The sequence below is a fragment of the Chrysoperla carnea genome, chromosome X (assembly GCF_905475395.1).
Source record: "Chrysoperla carnea chromosome X, inChrCarn1.1, whole genome shotgun sequence".
Taxonomy (NCBI): Eukaryota; Metazoa; Arthropoda; class Insecta; order Neuroptera; family Chrysopidae; genus Chrysoperla; species Chrysoperla carnea.
In genome coordinates this window covers 32926542-32950384 of record NC_058342.1, presented here as the reverse complement: position 1 = coordinate 32950384, position 23843 = coordinate 32926542, and the positions used below count along the sequence as shown (strand labels likewise).

At 30.8% G+C, this 23843-nt stretch overlaps 1 protein-coding gene across 2 annotated transcripts; it reads right to left on the bottom strand.

The window, feature by feature from the left end:
* Positions 1 to 768: 768 nt before the first annotated feature.
* On the bottom strand, positions 769 to 21169 carry LOC123302728 (band 4.1-like protein 4). 2 transcript variants are annotated; one of them, XM_044885794.1, is made up of 15 exons: positions 21110 to 21169; positions 19587 to 19702; positions 10812 to 11071; positions 8190 to 8287; positions 6530 to 6650; positions 6381 to 6468; positions 6150 to 6302; positions 5592 to 5749; positions 5415 to 5512; positions 5247 to 5325; positions 4414 to 4854; positions 3656 to 4033; positions 3253 to 3390; positions 2726 to 3002; positions 769 to 916 (listed from the first exon to the last, which is right to left on the bottom strand). In XM_044885794.1, the coding sequence occupies exons 2-15, from the start codon at positions 19680 to 19682 to the stop codon at positions 797 to 799; spliced, it is 2505 nt and encodes an 834-aa protein (XP_044741729.1). In that variant the 5' UTR covers positions 19683 to 19702; positions 21110 to 21169; the 3' UTR covers positions 769 to 796. The 2 variants fall into 2 exon arrangements, with proteins under 2 accessions (XP_044741729.1, XP_044741728.1); XM_044885793.1 differs by having other exon boundaries at positions 809 to 916; positions 2288 to 3002.
* Between the last annotated feature and the right edge of the window lie 2674 nt (positions 21170 to 23843).

Genomic DNA, 23843 nt, shown 5'->3' with positions numbered 1-23843 from the left:
TTTCGCTTATTAAACGCCCTCCCTCCGTGTTTATCTTTAACAATTGCCAGAAATTATCTTCCCTTCCTAATTATCTAAAATTAAAAATAAATGTACAAGAAACAAATTAAAGTAAGCAATGATCTACAAATGTCAAATGTCTTCGTGGCCTCTTCTAACTAATACGCCTACTTGCCTTTATTTGCGTAACGCATTTTATGAATGGTTGCCATTAAACGTATTACTGTTTCTCATTTTGTATAGAATCTTAAATAGTGCCTTCGCTTGGATAAATTCTGGATTACAATAAATTATTTCGTGGAAAAGTATTGAGTATAGTCGAGAATACTCGAGCAATTTACTCAGAACGCTTTGCGCTAGCGTATTTGAAGAAAATACGAGTGTTAAAAATTATTATCGCTACGGTTTCAGGCAAGCGTCAATTTTAACGTGCGACGATTTTACTAGAACACATGAAGCGATTATCATTTCATCGCGCATTTATCAATTGCCCCGAAAAGTTTCAGATTTTAGAACGCCTAAGAAAAATCAAATCCTAAATTCTGTAAATTAAGTATATTTCTCCACTTTTTACATCAATTGCTTTGCATTTGGCATTTCATAACAATGATATAAAACAGATTATATTGTATATACAAGGTATTTAAACAATTAACTCTATGAATTGTTACATTTTGTTGTTTATTTATAAAGAGGACAGTGGAATGGACAGCACTAAATTATGACTCAATAAAAATAAAAATAAATAAATAAAAAATATAAATTATTCTCAAAAATAAAATATTATATTTGTTTTTCATAATTCAGTGGTCATTTCAGTGGCTCCCACAGGTCCGCCATTTTTTCCATTCGATTTATTTAACGTATTCTTATTTAAATTTGGATTTTGATCATATCGATGATTATCATTTGCCATCTGAAAATAATATAAAAAAATTAATAAAAAACAAATATTTAGCATGCAAAAATTACGGGGTCCTTTGCAGCTCCTAAATGGTTTTAGAGCAAAGTTTTTCTTCTTATCTTAAAAAAATTATGTCAGTTAAAATTTATTTATACTCAAATCCATTGGATTTGAGGCCAAAGCCAAGAATACGATAGAATAATATAACCTAACGGAAGAATTCGATAGAGGAAAGACGTCATATAAGTGCCGCCATTTTGAAAAAGGCAGGTGGAAAAGTAAAAATGAAGCTTTAGCAAAGTTCAGAGCTTAAAACGAAAATAAAGCATTTAATTATATGGTAATTATGCAGAATAACGGCTGTATTTATTTAAAAAAAAAAGGATAAGAAGGGATGTCTAGGCATTATAAAATAAAAAATGTTGCTTAAGGATCTACGAGCGCCAGGATAATTGGATAAAAGGCTTGATTTTTTTAAAAAGCAAGGCAAATATCGAAAAATTATATTCTTATTTTTCGTCTACATTCATAAAGTTATAACAAAATTCATCATCAAAGTTGAAAATAAGATAAAAATAATTAGACCCTAAATCTAAAATTACCTTGGTGCTCGTACTACCTTAAATAAGGGAACTATGATATTTTGAGAGTAAACTGTGTGCCTCGAAACAGCCAAAAAACCAACATTCTGCTTAATTACTAATAAATTTTGAAAATGCGTCTTTTATCGGTCTTTAAAAAGGAAAAGTTCGCCGATGATTTAAAAAAATGTTTTCTAGTTATACTACTCGGGTTATGAAGTAGGAAAAAGATATGCATTGAATGGTTAATTGGATAAAGCGATATCGCTTTAGAGTTAAATCTCAAAATATGTCCATCTTTTTCAAATTAAAAAAAAAAAAAAAGGTTTTGAAAAAAATAAATGAAAATAAGTTGGAAAATGAAGATGATTAACTGTGTTTATAGTAAATAAGCGCTAAGATCAAAGCCCTAACCGGGTTTCAAGTAATTATAAACTTATGGGTCTATTGGAAGAAAATAGGGTTATAGATTTTGTTGAGAATAAAGAGAAGCTTTTAGTATGATATCAAACGCTTATTTACTTTGAACACGACTATTGGTTGCGTTCCCCAAAAAAAAGTCATTTTAAAGCACTGAAAAAAGTATCCTGACAAAGAAAAGCGTACCAAGATGAGCCAGCTTAAGAGTATGAAATTCATCTTGTTCTGCAAATGACGTCACTGGATTAGGCAACAGGATGTTCGCATAGTCCAGTACATCATTAGCATGTTTTTTCAATTTTTTTTTCGCCTTAAAAGGAACTTGTTTTGGACGAATGCACCCAATTTGTTTGAATGGTTTGATGAATAGTGTGATACTTACATAACGTTTACAATTTCGGACGTTTTAAACAACATGATTCTTGCGTAATCTTAATGGTCCGTCACGATGTACAAATACGCGACCCAAACTACCATAACCCAAATAATTAGAGCCATGACCATGATCATTGGACGTGGACGTCGTATTATTTGGAACGTATTGTATTTTTTGGTTTTGATTTTGATTAATATAATTTGTTCCAATATAAGGTAATAAATTATGATTAAAGCTATTATTAGAAGCAGAATTGTGTTTCGGTTCCAAAGTGGCAAAAAGTCTCACAGATAAATCTCTATTAACAGAAGAACCTCTACTTGCCAAAAGAGTTTGATTATAAGCAGAAGAGGAAGCGGATGTCAGCATATTATTATATTTAGATGTTGTAGCGCCTGTGCCAATGCCTGACCCTAATTGTAATCTAGATGAAGTTTTACTCACAAATGATGACGTAGCCGATGACGTATTGGTATTGGTATTCAAAATACGATGTGGATCGTCATGACCTACGTACGACTGTGTGGATCGATGGATCGATGGATCAAGACCCATACCCATACTCATATTCATATTCATATTACTTACACAATTATTTATTGCATTATTTGGATTATTATTTATATTATTTGGATTTGGATTGTGGACTGAGGTAGTTACGTCATGCGTTGTTGACGCAGAGGAACGGGTTGGGTCGTATCGACGTGCTGATTGGATCCATCTGAAACATACAACAAAATCAAATTTTAAATCCGCTTCAATGATCTCCTAGATCATTCGCAACAGAACAGAGCGGCTACAAAAAACCAATTTTTAAAATTCCTTAAATGTCCGGATTTTTGGGTAAGACATTAAAAACCCTTTTACTCTGATTTGATAATACTTCCCGATCAACTACATGCTCTGAAAATTGTTTCTCTCGATTTGTGGCCACTCTAGAAAATTGAAAATATTGATTAGATTTGACAAACCTATCCTCGTATTCTTGTTCACCGCCTAAACCTGAATCGGTATGCTCATGATTAAAGCCAGGAACAGCACCATTTGTATTTCGACTATATTCTGGATTTTGTATCATATGCGACGATTTTGACTGTACATTTAGGTTCCTAAAAAATTCATTTAGTTTTACAAATTTGATTAGGTTACGAAAATAGGCGGCGGATCTAAAGGCAAGGGGTTCAATGCAGTATGTATTATTATACGGTGACTTTTTTTAAGTATTTTTTTAATTTTGTCCCTCTACGGCCGGAATTTAAAAAAAAATTATTTCCCCTTAATTGAAACTCTGAACCCTCCACTGTCTTTGCATGAATGTAGTATGCGAAGAGGGGGTGTACAATATAAGACAAAAAAAAAAAACAATTGAATTACTTCTTATTCGAATTGGATGTACCATATTTTAATTTGACTTGTTTCGCATGACTGGTCTTAACGACCGTGTACGGTATTTCTTTGAGTTGGGCCTGCGACATGCCAGTTGTATCAATTAAATCGAACTCCACATGTTTCTTTAATTCTTCACTTAACCATGGTGCTTTTGCTTCGGCCGGTGATCGTGATCTGGATCGATGCTTTCGATGACGTCGTGAAGCATTCTGTCGATACGACATTTCTGATTCGGATTCATGACAACTATTTACAACACTCGATCGACGATTTGTTACGATGTTCGCTTGTTGAACACTTCGACCGTTCTTTAATCTTTGTACCTCACGCCATTGCTGTTTCGATTCGACTAATTTTAAATCCCTAAAAAATAAAAACAATGATCGTTATCTTTTGAAGTAGTAGAGGGGATATTACCAATTTCATACTAGTAGAGGGGGAACCTTTCACACTAGTAGAGGGGATATTATCAATTCGGTGATTCTTTTTACTAAAATCATCCCGATATAAACGGTTCCAACTGAGAACTGTAATCCTTGAGAAAAACGTGTCATTCGAAGGCGAGACTCCTGGAGGTCCTCAAAAAAAGGATTCATCAAATTAGCTCCATGTGACACTTCATATCAAAGTAAATGTTTACCCTGAAAACTCGCCGAGTCCCTTATAAGAATTGTCTCTTGGACCGTTTTAATTAAATTTACTAGGGCGAAGAATTTTCGAGAGGAAATAGTAAATATACTTACTCATACTTGGAGGAAGACATTTGTGAAGGATCCATATCGGTGCCTGTAGATCTTCGATGTCCCGATGAATGTCGATGTCGTCGTGAACGATTCGAACTCTTTGATAATTCACTTTCATTATCGGAATGTGCACGACTTTGATGATGACGATATTTAACGCCACGCATACTTCTCGAATCCGTTGAACTATGACTATCCACCGAGGATGATCGCTGTCGTATATTCGATTGCTGTGATCGTTGTAAGGTCGAAACAATTGCATCTAACGAACTTGGTGACCGTTGTGTGGTACCGCCATTTCCATATAAACCTTTTTGCTGTTGGGATTGAGTCCATGGAGCACTTCTTGTACTCCGTGGCGAATCGTTTCCACCACCAAGCTCAGATTTTTGAGATCTAGTTGTACCGATATTTGTTAATGATCTATACGGATTATCCGATCTGAAATAAAATATCTTTCATTTGATACCAATCAAACTAAATCTATTTTCATTTGATACCAGTCAAACTAAATCTACATTACTTCAGGAGATACAGTGAAACTTGGTTAAATGAGACCAGGATAAGTGAGAAACCTTCATAACTGAATTCCATGCTCAGATCCCAACACTTTGGCACTGAATTACCACTGTTAGGGGGACGAAGCTGGCTGATATCTGGCATTTGTTCTTACGATTTTATCGTCATAGTTACCTCTATAACTGAGACAGCGAGTGAATTTTCGCGCGAGAGTCAGTGAGTCATCTCTCTTAACCAGATTTCACTGTAATTCAATTTTCTCTTGATGCTCTAAGGTAGGGGGGTCGAGTGGAGATAGTAGGAACTACACTTACATTTGAACCGGTTGAGGTATTGAAACTAATTTAATTTCTTTATTTTGACTATTATCTCCATTTCGTTCTGATTTTGTACCTGAAAAAAAGAAAAGTTGCTTGTATTTTTTGTGTTAAGAATCTTTTAAGTTCCACTACGGGTCAAAGAAACAATTACACTAAACTTACCATCAGCATTTCGTCGATGAGAAAGTGTTCTAGAAAACGATGGTGGCGCACGAACACATAATTTTGCATCTTGGGCAGCTTGTTTTTCCGTTCGCCCACTAACAAAATTCATGAAAATATTTAATAATTAAACTAATTTTTTTCTTCTACGGAATCCTTAAAATTAAATCAACATACCTAAATCGAAATCGTGATCCTAAACCAAAAATATCAGCGGCGGTACTCGGTGAAACTTGATACAATCGAAAAAAAGCATGATGTTCTAAGCAACATTTCCATAGATGCTTACAAGCTGCTTTCGATGGTGTTTCAAATCCATACGTACTTTCATCGTTCTACAAATATAGGCAATATTATTTACATATATGTAGTAAATATTGCGTTCAAGCAAAACAATTTACATTTTTTATATCCCGTATATATGTTTAGTTTAGTCGCAAATTTGTAACGCATATAGGTGTTCATAAAATGACCTAATTAGTCCATTTCCGCTTGTCTGCCCGTCTGTCTGTCATCACGATAACTCAAAAACGAAATGAGATATCAAGCTGAAATTTTTTATAGTAAGTAAGGCTAAGTTTGTAAATGAGATGACAACTTTTGTTTGAAACACAACTTTTTGTTTGTTTTTACTTGTTTTTTTTTTTATAACTGATCGAAATTTGGTCCGATTTTAATGAAATGTTATTTGAATCGGGGGGCAGGGGTGGTATTGGTGCATAATTTAATACTTACATTTTTATCAGCGACCCGTAACATAAAATAGCAACCAGTAAAATGAATTTTTGTAATTCTTGGCCAATAATAATTACCAACAATCGCCGTATTACGTAACACAACAATACCGCTCGGTGTTAGGCCCAAAAAATAATCAACATTATCTTCACCCTTTAAAACATAAAATTCAGTTTAAAATTTTAAATTTTTGCGGAGTGATAGGGGTACAGTAAAACTTGTTTAACTTACTAATACTGCGTGTAAATCGACTCCATATAATTCTAACCATTTGACTTTTTCTAGGTAATTTAATTCGGCCATAGATGGTGGCATTCCTCTGTAAAAAGATTTTACTGTAAATATTTTATGTAATTTTTGAATGGTTTTACTGTACTTACACATTAGCTTTATGATATTCAGCAATACGATTTTCTAATTCAACTGTTTGGCTATGTAGAAATCGAAATTCTGATAAATAACCGGGTGCTAATTGTTGAGGATCGTAATCGCCTAATTCCGCTAAAGCAGAAAAATAATTTTAATTGGTGGTATTCGGTTAAACATAATATCAAACTTCTGCTCTAACAATTCAGCTGTAAGGTCTGGAGAAACGAAAATTTTTGAGTTATTGATAGAAGCTGCTCCGGAATATAGCCCTTTGTTTAGGGTTTCCAACGCTCATTTACGATCATTTGACGATTTTTCCAATCGCATAAGTCTAGTAAATGATTTTTCCAATTTTTTTTAAGAGGTAAAATTTTTTTGTTTTAGAATTTGATAAAACTATGTTTAGAAAGTAACTTTGACCCAAAAAGTTCAAAAATGGCGTACATTTGGCGATCGGAAGAGTAACTTCTGAGAAAAATGACATTTCTGATCGATTTTTGTTGTTTTCTCGAAAACCACACGTCTTAATGTTAAATTAACCGGATTTTTGAAATTATCGGTTCAAAATGACCTTATAACATGAGTTTCATCCAAATCGGAAACGAAAAATTTTTTTTCGAAATATTCGAATTTTTTCAAGGGGTACCCCTTCGAAAAAATTAAAAAAAATATTTTGTTTCAGAATTCGACAAAACTCGGTTTATAGGGTCAATTTGACCCGAAAAATTCAAAAATGGGGTATATAAGGCGATTGGAAGAGTAGCTTCTGAGAAAAATGTCATTTCTGATCAATTTTTGTTATTATCTCGAAAACTACATGTCCAAAGGTTAAATGAACTGGATTTTTGAAATTATCGGTTCAAAATTACCTTATAACATGAGTTTTATCCAAATCGGAAACGAAAAATTTTTTTCGAATTATTCGAATTTTTTCAAGGGGTACCCCTTCAAAAAAATCGAAAAATTCAAAAAAAATATTTTGTTTAGGAATTCGATAAAACTCGGTTTATAGGGTCAATTTGACCCAAAAAATTCAAAAATGGGGTATATAAGGCGATTGGGAGAGTAGCTTCTGAGAAAAACGACATTTCTGATCAATTTTTGATGTTCATTTAACGATTGAACGAGTAATTTTTGAGATATCGCCAAAAATCGATCCTAGGACTCGATTTTTTCAAAATCTACCAGCCCAATCGTCAAATGAACTAGATTTTTGATTTTTTTGGGTCAAAATTACCTTATAAACTAAGTTTTATCGAATTCTGAAACAAAAAAATTTTTTTGATTTTTTCCCAACTCAACTTCAAAAAAATTCAAAAAATTTCAAAAACGAAAAAATTTTGTTGCTTTGGAATTTGATGAAACACAGTTTATAAGGTATAATTGACCCAAAAAAATCAAAAATCGGGTTCAATTAAAGATTAGGTGGGTAATTTTTGAGATATCGCCAAAAATCGATCCAAGGACTCGATTTTTTCAAAATCTACCAGCCCAATCATCAAATGAACTCGATTTTTGAATTTTTTGGATCAAAATTACCCTTATAACTGAGTTTTATGGAATTCTGAAACATAACTTTTTGTTGTTGATATTTTCGATTTTTTCCCTTCAAAAAATTTCAGGCTCCGATTTTTTTTTTGTTAGAGCAAAAATAAAATAAAAATGAATTACATTGCACTATGTAACCACCCAATTCCGCAGCCATTTCAAAGGAAACAGGTAATCTTCCTTGTAAAACGTCTTGTTTAACTTGTAAGAAAAATTGATATCTATAAATAAAAAAAATACAAAAAATTACTCCAATTTAATAATTGTTTTTGTTTTTTTATTTTTCAAAACTATTATAATGGAATGTAAGAAAAAATAATTCCCACAGTGCCTCTCTAAAGTCTAAAAGGTAGGTCGGTCGTATCGTGGATGCTGGACTTCACCAGAAGTAAAATAATATTAAGTTTGATTTAAAATTAATTATAGAGCTTGTGTAGTTAGAGACCACAGGGCCATTTACCAACGTCAAAATGTGTATCTTTCAATTGCCCTAAAGGTATTTCACATACACCGTACTTTGTAAGCTGTTACAGTGCGCTCCACTCTTCAGTCCAGTCTTCAGCCAGCGCAGCGCAGTGCTACGCATATCATAACATATAATACGCTATATTTGACTTAATAGTCACTATCGTTACTCTACAGTCTACTCCTTGTTATAAACTATACTTATTAAATTGGTTCGAGCAAACAATAACGTGTCATGCAACACACGCAATCCATAAAAATGCCTTCAAGCTTCAAAACCCTCATTTGTCGAACGCAACTGAGATATTTGCAATTAAGAATGTACGAACACCAAGGCAATTTTAAATAAAAAGTTTGATATTATAAATTTGAAAGTAAGGATGTTTGTTTGTTTGTTTGTTACGCTTTCGCGCAAAGACTACCGAATGGATTTGAATGAAACTGTAAAACAATATAGCTCATACATCAGAATAACACATAAGCTATAATTTATGAAGATATATTTTTTTTTTAAATTAAATTTAATCTGACATTTTACTGCCATTTTGAACCATAAATTAAAGATTTCTGTAAAACTTTTAAATAGTAAATGTCAAACAATTCATGACCATCTTTTCTGATATACTCAATGAATTATGACTATTTTACACTTAAAAAAATTTAAAACTGTACATATATTTTAGTTTTGTAAAACAATACTTCGAGTGTTATGGAAAGGGGATGAGTGAGATCAAGATATCGAAAAATTATATTCTTATTTTTCGTCTACATTCATTATATTATAATAAAATTCATCATCAAAGTTGAAAATAAGGTACAAATAATTTCAACCCTAAATGTAAAATTGCCTTGGTGCTTGCACTACCTTAAGGTAGGTATTTCCAGAATGGTATTTGCAGTTCTTATGCTAAAACTATGATAAAACATACTTTTCGACAGAACGTACCGATTTGAGATTCTTCTGTGATTAATTGGTAACATGGTTGCTCGAACCATCCAAAAAATAACCGCATACTAATAATTGATCGTAATTCATCATATTAAAGGAATTTACCACGAAAGTATAAATTTTTAATCATTTCAACCGTTCAACAATTTAAAAAAAAACAAAAATAAAATTATTTTATACCATGTACATATGAAATATATCAAGGTATACTTAGTTTAGTCCCAAGTTTGTAACGCATAAAAGTTTTGATATAGGTGTTCATAAAATCACCTAGAGAGTCCATTTCCGGTTGTGTGCCTGTCTGCTCGAAAACACGATAGCTCGTAAAAATTGAAGCGTTTGTCCATGAGCAATTGAATCTTGGGCCCGTATGACCCATCTTGTAAACCGTTAGAAATAAAACAAAAGTTCAAATGCAAAAAATATTCCTGATAAAAAAATAAACAACTTTTGTTTGAAAGATTTTTTCGTAAATATCACTGTTTACCCACCAGGGCGCAAATTATGCGTGCCCGACACCACAGTCGTGTTATATATACACGACTGTGGCTGTCTAAGAGTGACTATCCTTCTTTACTTATATGGACATGATATTTTCAACAATTAATTCAGCGCTGACTTGCGCACATTAAGAAAATATTTGGGTGGGATTTTTAACATTTTAACTATTAGATATATTCAAAAAAATAATGTTTCAGATAAAAGTTGTAATTATTTATACACAGTGCGAACGCCTGGATCTGACAGTGTATCACGATTATTCTCGGAGCTGTCACATTGGGGATGAAAAAAAACGATGTCTCATCTTCTCTGTCATTGCCCAACTGTTGCCATAAGGAGATGGCAAGGTACTTTCAGCATGAAAGGTGCTTTCGGTACTTTCTTAAAGGTACTTTCAGCATGAAAGGTACTTTCGGTACTTTCTTAAAGGTACTTTCAGCATGAAAGGTACTTTCGGTACTTTCTTAAAGGTACTTTCAGCATGAAAGCACTCTTCGATAAATTTGATATTTTTCACAGACTCAGAATAATGTAAGCTGTGAGTTCCCGAAATTGAAAAATTTTTGTTCGTTTAGATCGTGTGATAATCAGATGCAAAGTTCGCGATTTCGAGGGTCAAAGCATGTCAAACTCATTGTCCTCCCAGTTATTTTTTCGATATACAGAATTGAAAAAAGTAGGAGAGTTGAAAGAATTTAAAGTAAATTGGTCAAAATTGGGAAATTTTCTTTTTTTTTTAAATCGATTTTTTTCAAATCTAATTATTACCACTACTGTGTGTTCCAGGAATAACAGCACAACACAATAAATTAAAATAAATGTATATTCACCTAGTAATTTCTTCGATTAATTTACATGGATCGACAGCATAAAATTTCACACCAAAATATAGTACATAAGTCGGAACTGTATCCGTATTACGATTACTCGTCGATGTATTCCAATTTAATTGTTTATGTAACGTTTTTGTGGGATCTAGCCAATGTGTTTGGTTTCGTGAATCCAAGTATCGTAATCCAAAATACGCTGTTTCCATTAAATTTAAATGATGAAAAACTTCTTCCAATAACATTTGACCGGTATTATTGTCCTGTAATCAAAAAACAAATATTTTGAAACTTATTTTTGGGAAATTTTTCTTTCAAGTATCGTTTTGATTGAAATTTATGATGTAAGTCAGGGCAGAACAGAACGGTTATAAAATTAATTAAATTTTGGTGAGGATCACAGATTAACGACAGAAACTACCTCCCAAAAGAAACCCTTTGACAAAAATTTTAAGGAGATATGCAAGGATTGAATAATACTAGGGGTTTCAAAACTTTATAAATACATTTTTTGATTAATAAAGTTTACAAAAATCACAAAAAGTTCCTAGGTCATCGAGCTTTTTATTACTTTTTTTATCGTTCAAAGTTGGCTGAAAAAATGATGAATCATATAAGTTATCCTTTTCAATTGAATATTTCTATATCAAAAAATCTAAAGAGTGTGATTATCCTTTTTCTCAAATTTTCCCTTTTCTTACCATCTTTTTGGGCTACGAAATAAATAAAAAAAGTAACGATTTAATCGTAAACATGAATAGCGGATACTAAAAATACAAAAATATTTAAAAATACTGTTTTATTATGCAAATTTGGTCTTTCGTTTTTTTTTTATTTTTATTAAAATGTACAGTCAAAGGTAGAACAAAATATTTCAATCTAAAATTTTGTAAATAAACCATGATTTTCTCTCTTAATTGAATATCGTTTTCGGCTGGTATTCACCAATTTTAATATTTTGACTTAACAAATTTTTCATCGTTCTCTTTGAAAGAGAAATTATGAGTGATAGAAATATTTCCAAATAAATATTGGAAATATTTATACAGTATTCAACTGTACAATAAACGTACATAACAAAATGTTTAAGAATTCAAAAATCGTTGTATGATATTCGAAGTAAAAACGTTTATTCTCGAATTGTGGTCGGAATAATTTATTACGAATTCTATTGAAAAAATATAATTGTTGTGAATCATAAATTAAGTTATATGGCATACGATCGACCTGGGTCGAAGTCTTCAACCTATTCAAAAAAAAAAAAAAAAAAAAAAAAAAGAGAAAACAAACAATTGACTGAGTTAATTATTGAAATACCATGTATAGACAGTGTTGATTACACTATCACATTACACATATATACATGTCACACATATATAACTGAGATTATAATATAATAATACATACTATACAATTTGCGCCCTCACGAGTAAACAGTGATGTTTACGAAAAAATGTTTCAAACAAAAGTTGTTTATTTTTTTATAAGGAATATTTTTTACATTTAAAATTTTGTTTTATCTCTAACGGTTTACAAGATGGGTCCTACGGACACAAGATCCAATTGAACTAGGTTGCTCATTTACGAAATCCACCTGACTTTTTACATCCTGAGTACGCTATAAAAATTCAGCTTGATATCTCATTTCATCCTAATCTTAAAAATAAACCACAATTTTGTTTGATACATTAAAATTGTTGTTTTTTTATAAAAGTTGTCGCTCTTATTGAAAGACCCAATATAAATACGACACTAACATTTGACCATTATGGACATATTAATTTTGCGGGGGCACACTACACTCACATATCACAAATGGGTGGGGTTCTCACGAGGTTAATATGTAGATTTATTATTTAGGGTTCAGTACCACTCATTTTTGAAAATTTCCAATAAAAAATCGATATAGTCTTTGTAAGTAAAATTTTTTTATATAAATTATAATAAATATTTTTTTTATATAATAATCGGGTATTAAAAATTATAATACCCGATTATTTGTAAAAGTTTGAAGCGCTCAATTTAAAATATCAAAAATGAATCGGAATGCCTCATTCATCTACTCCACATGCCTAAGTACTTTTCGATTCATTGTTGATATTAAGCGCTTCAAGCTTTTAAAAATAGTCGGGTATTAGTGATTCATAGATAAAACTTTTTTTCTACTTTTTAGTACAATAAAAGCTTGTCCCTTAAAAAGTATTTTTTATTAAAATTTTTAATTTAAGACTAAAAAAAATGTATATACATCAAATATGGCGGAAGCGATGGGAAAATCAGGACGCCACAGCCTTACCATCCATTGTTACCCAAGATCAATCGGAAACCGGAAAGTGGATCAAATTTGACTTGCAAGATTTGATCACAGACAGACAACGGGACAGATGAAACTAAATAAAAGCTTGTAATAAAAAATTGTGAATGTGGTACGGAATCCTAGATTGATCAACACAGTTTAATAATGACAATAGAAACATGTAAATTGGCCGCGACTAGGTAGATTTATTTTTTTATATTTTTTAATAATATTCTGGTAAAGAAAAAATGACTCACGAAATATATGGCCTTAAGGCATCTACATAAACCAATTATGAATATACATCTATTATTTGTGGAACAAAGATAACCATATCTTTATCTATATGTAGGTTTCAATTAAACAAAGACATACTAATATACAGTTCAATGTATCGCTCTTTATCGCACTCACACTGTTGTCTGATGTTTGCAGACAAATCAAATAAAAAAATAATAATTTTTTGAAATGCGATCATTTTGGGAGGTTTCATAATTTTTCTTACAAAATATGGAACACCTCTTAATAATGTCTTAGTTATAAGAAGCTGACATGCATTTTATTGTTCGATGGATCAGACGCGAATCTATGTTAATTTGGGGAGGGTGTTAGTCAGAGATAGATCTTCGTAAATTTACCTGAGGCGTTTTTGTCGTATGAAAGCCTAATTAAAAACTTTTTGGTGGATTCATGATTCCCATTACCCCCCCCCCCCTCCTTTGTAGATCCGCGCCTGCAATGTAGGATAGTTTAATAGTTAGTTATAGGATAAGACTGTTGTTTCTCTTCACTGGAACTCCGACGATTTCGAGATATTAATCCTTGAGCTACTGGATGCAAGGATGTTGCCTAAAAGAGGAACAGGAAGGAAGTTACAGCTGCCCCACTGAAGCCTCGAAAAAATATTGTCAGGTATACAACTCTCGTTCGAAAGATTGAAATTCGCAAGTCTCCAATATTCCGCAACATTTACCTTCGTGAATCTCTCAAATGACTTCAAAATGTCTCTGTGATTGACTCTGTGCGTAGCCATGATATAGAGAATCAGATCGACGACAGCGCTTCCAGTGGATCATTTTGGATAGTAATTTTCAATTGTTTACATGTAAACGATATAGTAAATAAATGCCCAATTAAAATTATTGAAAAAAAAAAAATTAATTAAACTTGTTGCATTAGAAATTGTGAAAACAAGAGACGAAATTGATTAATTTTAATAATAAAGTACTGTGTGGTTACTATGGTAACTCCTTGGAGTAAAACTCATGCACGAAGCGAATAGATACAATGAATTGAGAACATTCATTCTTCTATGAAAACTTATTAATTATTTAAAAACGATACTCTTAATTAGCAATACTAATTAATTAACTATTACACTTAATTACATCCGTTATATTATTTTATCAAAACTGCTTGCTTCATTTGTCTTTCTTTTTTTTTAATATAGTGATTTTTTTATAGGCAATTACTGCAGCATGTTCGCCTGTGGACCTATAAATTGTCACAGACACTTCAATGAATCCAATTTATGAGCACCTATAAATAAATTTTGGTCGTATTATCAATTATTTTAAGCGTAACAAACTTGGGACTAAAATTAGTATACCTTGATATACAGGGTATAAAAAAACATGATAAAATGCGGTTGGTCCAAGCTCTGTGTCGTTGAGCGAATTTCGATAATTTACGGAATACATTCTAGGAGACTTTAGTCAATATTTATCTTACTCAAAACTGGTTTCCAATAAAAATATCCGTTAACATAACTATTAAAATTAATGAATTGCCAAGTACAAGATAATTTCCACATTATGTCTAAATTTAAAAATTACCGTAATATTTTAGCAGGTTATGTTTTTTTGGTTCATATATCTGCATAAGTCCACTTGTTTGTCTAAAAACCTAATTTTCGAAAACATCTTGTGTGAAATAGAAATACTCACACGACGTCCGTATATAAATAAATATATAGTACTACAAAAGAACCTCGCTAAAAAAAATTCAGTTTGAGCAGAGTCGAGAGTTAAGTATTCCATACTTTAGGTGATTGTAAACCTACAGTATTGTAAAAAAGTTTTGGTTTATTGCACGGTACATACATATAAACCAAATACATACATGCTTTGTACTCAAATAATGTGATTTTTTTTAGCTTTACAAAACCACGCAACTACAAAAATATACAATATATTGTGTGCAAGTGCTGCTTATAAATTTGATAATATAGATATCTCTCTTCAATCATTAATAAACTAACTATAGTCGTCTCTGTTCATAAAAAAATTGGATCTTCGATGAACTCATAATTAAATTAAAATTTAGTTTTGATATCATCGACAACCTTATATTTTTATGGTAATTTTTATAAACTACAAGATTGTCTAAATATTTTAGATAGTTTTTTATCACACTCTCTAGATTTTTTGAAATAGAAATATCCAATTAAAAAGGATAACCTATATGATTCATCATTTTTTCAGCCAACTTTGAACGATAAAAAAATTAATAAAAATCCCGATGATCTAGGAATTTTTGGTGATTTTTGTAAACTTTGTTAATCAAAAAAAGTATTTATAAAGTTTTATTGAAAGCCCAAGTATTATTCAATCCTTGTATATATCGTTAAAGTCTCTATAAAAGTAATTTACACCATTTTAGAAACTTGAATCTTTTTAAAACATTATTATTATTAAATATAAACTAATAAAAATTTATTATTTTCAATAATATCAAATTGATAATAATGGCTTTTCAAATTGATAACAATTGTACAAGGAGTTTCGTATAGAATATAGGTAGGTATACACGACAGGAAAATAAATTTGTCTGCTAGTTCATTATTCATAAAAAAAACGATGGCTTCCTTTAAAACCGTCCATCATTGCTTACAAATACAAATTTTTGATTTTTCATTTTCCTTGGGTTTACTTTCCACGGTGAGTGGAAAAAACTGAAACACTTTAGATAGGTTTCAAAGGAATCGAGATTTTAGTGTCTACAATCAAATTTTTTCGAATTCTCGACATTTTCCGAATTTGTTCAATCAGATTTTACGTTTCACGAAGTTTTTACATTAGCGACGAATAGATAAAAATCGATAAATTGAATTTATTGTTATGGATTCGAAAATTTTTGTTACGGAATTTTAAAATCACTTTCTTTTTGAATTGTTTAACATTCAAGGAAAATGATGATTATAAATTACACGGGAAATTAACGTTCATTTCATAAAGTTTGCAAAAAAAAAAAATTATCAAAATCCTGTTTTCTAATATTTCATTTGACGATTAATTTAATGTTGTGTACCAAATAAACTTATTTTTATCATTTTTATACCATGTATATATGAAATATACAAAGTATATTAAGTTTAGTCCCAAGTTTGTAATGCTTAAAAATATTGATGCTACGAAAAATATTTTGCTATAGGTGTTCATAGAATCACCTAATTAGTCCATTTCCGGTTGTCTGTCTGTCGTCTGTCCGTCTGTCATCACGATAACTCAAAAACGAAAATAGATATCAAGCTGAAATTTTTATAGCGTGCTGAGAACGTGAAAAGTGAGGTCGAGTTCGTAAATGAACAAGATAGGTCCATTGGGTCTTGGGTTCGTAGTACCCATCTTGTAAACCGTTAGAGACAGAACAAAAGTTTAAATGTAAAAAATGTTCCTTATAAAAAAATTTTGTTTAAAACATTTTTTTGTAAACATCACTGTTTCCACTGAATATAACCCTTTAATTGAAAAAAATTGAGAAGCTGTTTAATTGACTGACGAGCTATCTAATGTTGATATTATCTCACCATCAAAAATTTTCTTTGGGTGAAAATTCTTTTCCCAAAATATACAAAATGAAAATGGAAAGCTTTTGTATAAATTATTTGCAAGTTTTTTTTCTTCCAAGTGTGTTTTTAATGAAAGAAATAAATTTATTTGGTACACATTGTGAAACAGTTAAGTGCATTTTAGCTTACAGAATAATATAAAAAAAAAAAAACAGATCCACAACTTATTCTACTTCCGTTGAATAAGTTAGCTTTAATGTTTGAAATAATTATTTTTGTTTGATAATAAAAGAACAAGAGAAAAAGTTCACACGCGCGTCACTCCGTCTCATCAGCCACTGCCGTAGCCACTCTTCTGTTACATGTATAATTTTTTTTCGCTAAATAATTGTATGAAACAATTCATCATAATTTTTTTGTACCCCCCGTACTTTTATGAGAATTTTGATTGAAATCTTCTTAATCAAGTGTGTATTAGACATGTTATCGAGGGTTCCATACGAGAAATAAGTTTTTTTCTTGAAACGAGAATTTTTGAGGATGAACGAGCGCCAATTTTGGATAAAAGGCTTGATTTTTTTATATGAAGGTAGCCTAAGTGTAAATAAATTCTGAAAATTTTAGGGGGGTTGGTGGTTTGCCTGATTATTTAAATCAATAAATGACTTCAAAAGTAGGCATATTTATACCATATATATATGAAATATACCAAGGTATACTAAGTTTAGTCCCAAGTTTGTATCGCTTAAAAATATTGATGCTAAGCAAAAAATTTTGGTATAGTTGTTCATAAAATCATCTAATTAGTCCAATTCCGGTAGTCTGTCTGTCGTCTGTCGTCCGTCTGTCATCACGATTACTCAAAAACGAAAAGAGATATCAAGCTGATATTTTTATAGCGTACTGAAGACATACAAAGTAAGGTCTAGTTCGTAAATGAGCAACATAGGTCAAGTGGGTCTTGGATCCGTAGGACCCATCTTGTAAACCGTTAGAGATAGAACAAAAGTATAAATGTAAAAAATATTCCTTATAAAAAAATAACCAACTTTTGTTTGAAACATTTTTTCGTAAACATCACTGTTTACTTACCCGTGAGAGCACACATTATGCGTAAATTGTATAGTATGTAATTATGAGAATATCAGTTATGTATGTATGTGTAATGTGATAGAGTCATCAACACTGTCTATGCATGGTATTTCAACAGTTAACTCAGTCAATTGTTTGTTTTCACTTGTTAAAATTGGTTTTATGGTAAAATGGTAGATGAATGATATGTTTTCATAGATTTTAACTTAATATATTGTTGAAAACCAAAAAAAACTCGTTGTGCCCGACTAATTAATGTACGAGCACGGTAGTGGGGATAAAAATTTAAAAAAATATATATTTTCAATTTTGATGATCAATTATATTATAACTTGACAAAATAAGACGAAAAGTAAGAATACAATTTTTCGATATCTGGAGTAATTTTCAAAATATCGAAAATTGATAATTTTGTTTAATTATTTTAGCTTTCGATGTTTCGAAAACCAAGGTACATATCGAAAAATTTTATTTTTATTTTTCGTCTACATTCATGAAGTTATAACAAAATTCATCATCAAAGTTGAAAATAAGGTACAAATAATTTCAACCGTAAATATAAAATTGCCTTGGTGCTGGAACTACCTTAAAGTTCAAAAAGTTGGTCTCGGTAAAATAACTCAAGTATAGTTCTAGTACAAAGATCATAAATTAGATAATATTTAGTGCATAAGGTTTTAAAATTAATAATTAATGGGATGGCAAGCAAAATTAATTAGTTGATTTATTATTATAAATTAAAAAATTCTCGTAATTGTTTTTATGAAACAATTGCGAATCTGCATGCATTTAATTAATTAATTAATTATGACTAGCATTCATGAGGAAAGTATTCTTTTAATTTACTACAAACGGAAACGAATTATTTCTGGAGAAAAATTTTCAGTTAAATTAGCAAACTCGGAACATAATACGAACAAATTTTTTCGAGATTTCCCTTCGAATTTTCGAAGTTTAATCTATCACGTTTTGAATTTTTGAGTTTTTCAGTAATAGGGTATTATCGTTGGTCAAAAATAAATCATGAAATTTAAAAAAAGTTAAAATTTATGTAAAAATATACTTAAATATTGTGATTTCGAGTCATTAAAGCACATTTTTCGTTTAAAATATTAAAATTAAAAATCGTTATTTTTAAACTGTATATCACGTGACCTAAAACGCGGGTTAGCCTTGCTGTGATGTCATATCGGTATGAGTCATAGACCATCAATTAGTTCAGTGTAGACAGCTGGGTATAATATATCCATAAATAATAAGTATTTATATTTATTATAATCAGATGTCTATGAATATATCTGTCAAACTTATTTGTGTTATTTCGTATAATGATACCGATATTACGTCATCAAATTGGATGCCCGCGTTTTTGACAGTTTAAAAAAGGTTTAAAATTTAAGTTTTTGACAAGAAAGTTTGTGTATTTTTCCGAAATAAATTTTTTGTGGCTTTTTATTAGCAAAATCAACATTTTGAGATCATAGAAATTATAGCATCAGAGATCCTTTTGCTAGTTAATTATCATAATTTTGTATAAAAAAAGAAAAGATAGGACCTGTTCAAAGGAAATTAAATTTAAAAAAGAAAAAAAATTACTAACCTCCATAGGAAATTCACATGTGTGGTCGTCCAGAAAAAATACGGAACAATTAATCACCCTAACTGTTGGACAAAGGAAACAAAAATAGTCCCTCATTTTGTCCAATTTTATTGCACCTAGAAAAAAAAAACATACTTTTGTGTTTACATATATTTAAATTTAAAATAGTTCAAAAAAAAGTTGTAAAAATTAAAAATTATTTAAATATGAATACCAATTTTTTCGAAAAAATCACATTTATAATATTTGCCGCCTTCAACAACAATTTGGTTTACTGAAAACATGTGGACATTAAAACAAAGTGGCTTTTCTGATTCAACCCTTTTATAAACAAATAAATATATATACTACGTTCAATCAGAGATCGATATTAAAAATTCTAATTCCGTTTAAATTATTTACGCGACCCAAAAAAGTGTATACAATCTTTTTATGTCTATAGCACTCTCAATTATTATGATACAACTAATACTTAGAAACTTAGAAACAAATCAAATTTGAAATTAAATAAATCAAAGTAATCTTATGGTTCAAATTTTATGTTTTATAATTTAAACAGAATCAAATATCCACTTATAATGTTAAAGCGTAACAAATTCCGTCCGCGGTATGCTAAGGGTAGCGAGTTCGATTCCCGCCATCGCAACATAATTAACTTAATTAATATTTGTGATGTGTTAGTGTAGTGCATGGTATATGCATGAAGGAGGTGCACTCAGCCTCTGAAATTGAGGAGCTGATAAATGAAATTATCAGCGGAAAGGTGGTAAAACACAATGGGCTCTATAGCCTAAGTGTGTCCTTCGTGGACAGCCAATATAACCTAACCTAACCATCCACTTATAATCCGATAGAAGAACCCTATTTAACTGTTTTCCAATTTTAAAAAATCTACCCAAAAACGAAAAAATACTGTTTGTGATAATGAGGTTATCAACATCTTGCCACAGAAAACAGAACCATTCAATCTTACCAGACTGATTTGAGGCGAATTGTACGTACTATCGAAATTGTATTACCGTCGAAACAATTCAGAACTGTCCCTCAGATAATTACGTTCAGATTACGTTGAGTATTAATTGAAAATTGAAAGTGACCGGCTGTGAAAGTGCATGAGCTTTGAACAGTAAACCTATAGATTCTATAGATTAGAAGTCCAACACTCTCCCAAATCACCACAGCCACTGCTAGAAATCATATCAAAAAATAATATGTAAAAAAATAAGAAGATAAAAATTATACGCCAAAAACTAGTGCAAGCAAAGCGATGTTTAATTGAACGAAGTATAGTTAAATTCAGTCCATGTGTTCCCATAAAAAAATAATCACAACTTTTATTAGAAACGTTTTCTTGTTAATCAAACACTTTCAATACCAAATAAATATATATATTAAAAGTATTTTGATATAAAAAGATAATTGATTTGATTAATTAATTAATCAAAACTTTGATTACCTAATAATAATTACCACCAAAAGAATCATTAAAGTAATTAAATATTAAGAAACAAAAAAAAACTCACCATAAAATTAAATTTACAACAAGAAAACTTTCCCGCCCTTCCAAAATTTAAATTTTCAAAAATTTGAAACTCATTTGAAAACAAATCACCACTTGTTCAAAAAAAAAAAACTTATCTTAAAAAAAGTAACTGTAAAAAAAACAATGTCATATTTCTAGCCAATTTTTTCCCAAAAAACATAAAACAAAACTTCACTAAACTTTATTATGGTCTATCCATGTTTCAATATGAAAGTTCACGGTTTTTCACTGTACACACATGATTTTCGTTTAGTTCGCCCCCACAGAATGAAAAACTGCACAACTTTTACACCGTGTCAAAACTTATTGTTAAGTGAATTAATAGCATGGCTAGTTCATTGAAGCTGGCTTCGTAAACACTGTAAACACTTAAAAACAGTGTACCCAGTACCAATACACTTCACTAGGCTCTGCCCCTGGTTAAAGTAGAGAGGGTCCCCTACTCTTAACTTAGCTTCAAACAAAGCTAAATGCTATATCGTTTGTATGATTGTTTTTTTCCTTGTATTTTTTTCAAGTTATATTTAAGAAGTGGCTAAGTACCAGTGGTCTTTAACACTGTTAACAGGTGTCAATAACACTTGCCTAGCTAACAAAACAACTTGTTTTTTTTAACAACCTGTTGTTTTTTTTACTGCTGGATGAAATCTTCGAACACTACTAGCTTTGAATATTAATTTATTGTAAAAAAGTAAGCTCTACATTTATAATGTACGAAGGTACGAAAGGAATATAGTTCCTGCAGGGTGTCCCACGACACTTCTCGTTGTTTTTTTTACCTAAATGTTTTGAACATTAATAATTGTGGAGGAAGGAGTCGAGATTTAACAAGCAAACCATTTTATGCCCTTGTAACTAATTCTTAATGAATTCGGGAAAAAGAAAATCTATGGATCCTGATGTGAAAATGACGTATGAAGCAAAGAAATCAAGCACTTAAAATTTGTTTAAGAAACACTTGGATGAATCTTTTGAAGTCCAAGTTCATCACAAGTTTCTCTTTTTTCGATCGAGTCGAAGATTAGGTACTTTATTCTGGCTTTACAAAATATTCGGACAGAAAGTGGAAATATTTGTCATTCGCTTTAATACAGTCTTAAAATCAGACTTCAACCTCATGAGGAAATCCGGCCAAGAGAATAAAGTCTCGACTTCGATAAACAATGAAGAAAATTTTTTGTTCAATTTCCTGAAATTTTCAGTTTTCCGAACCGATTGATCCTGTGCATGAGAATCATTAACTTGAAAAGTTTGTACAGGTAAAATTTTGTTTCAGTATCACTGGTGTTAAATAAGATACATGAAGTAACCTTCTGAAGTAACCACAAAGAAGGCAATAATATGGCAGCGCAGCAATGCTTACTACAGTCCAAATAAGTTATTACGACATTGAAGGTACCATAATTGTAATCTTTGATTTATATATAATAACAATAATAATTTAATAGTTGGCCTACCTGATAGAGTTTCATTCAAATGCATTTATTAGTTTTTGCGTGAAAGCGTAACAAACAAACATCCTTACTCTCATATTTATCAGTTTTCAATTTTTTTAAAAGTGTAAAATAGTCATAATTCATTGAGTATATCAGAAAAGATGGCCATGAATTTATTTAAAATCATTTATTATTTTAAATTTTAACAGAAATCTTAAATTTATGGTTCAAAATGATGATCATAGATGGAGCAGTCAAATGTCAGATTAAATTTAATTTATTTTTAAATATATCTTTATAAATCATAGCTCATGTGTTATTCCTATGTATGAGCTATTTTGTTCTACAGTTTCATTCAAATCCATTTGGTAGTTTTTGCGTGAAAGCGTAACAAACAAACAAAAATTTATAGGGAAACATATAAAATATACAGGGATAGCAATTGGTTCGGAATGGTTAGAATGATTTAAACAACCCGTTAAATTATGTATAGAATTATTGTAACTCTCAAATGTAACATGTCCTGTATATTTAAAAAATAATACCTATGGGTTAGCAGTTATAATTAGTTTGATACATTCTTTCATCCTCAAAAAAGTTCACATAAATATAGCAGGATCAGGATCAGTAGGAGGATAGGGATTCAATTTGTATGATTGTCAATTGTTTATAATAATTGATTAGTCGTTATAAGTTATTTTGATTGTATAACTATTACCTTACCGCTTACTACTGATGACTAACAAATTCAAATAGTGTGCGCTTAGCTCAGGCCTCAGAGTACATTGCTATCGATGATAATGACCATTGATGAGCCAAACCAACAACCCAAACCAAGTACCCATAGCCACTAACCAGCCCGCAACTTAAAAAAACACGATCAATAATAATTGTAAGAACAAATTTTTTGGTACACAGAACATAGCTTTGACCTATAATTACATTCACTTATTTCTCGATAATCATTACCTGATTAAGATACAAGTGTATGCAATTGTTATAACATGTTTGTCATGTTCTTGGTATAACTGTTTTCATAAATAGATAATACTAAATTGAAATTTCACATTTATTATAATCTGCTTGTTGATTGAGAGTTCCCAAATTGCTCATAAATCATGGGCGTCGCCAAGAAGGGCGTCTCCTTATATATTATTACTCTAGCAAGTTTTATTCTGTTCTATCCTTATCTTCCTTATTTGCACCACTCATTTGCAAGCTTATCATGTTGTAAGTCCATTAAAAACAAACCATATAAGTCCGGGAAAAGCAAAAGTT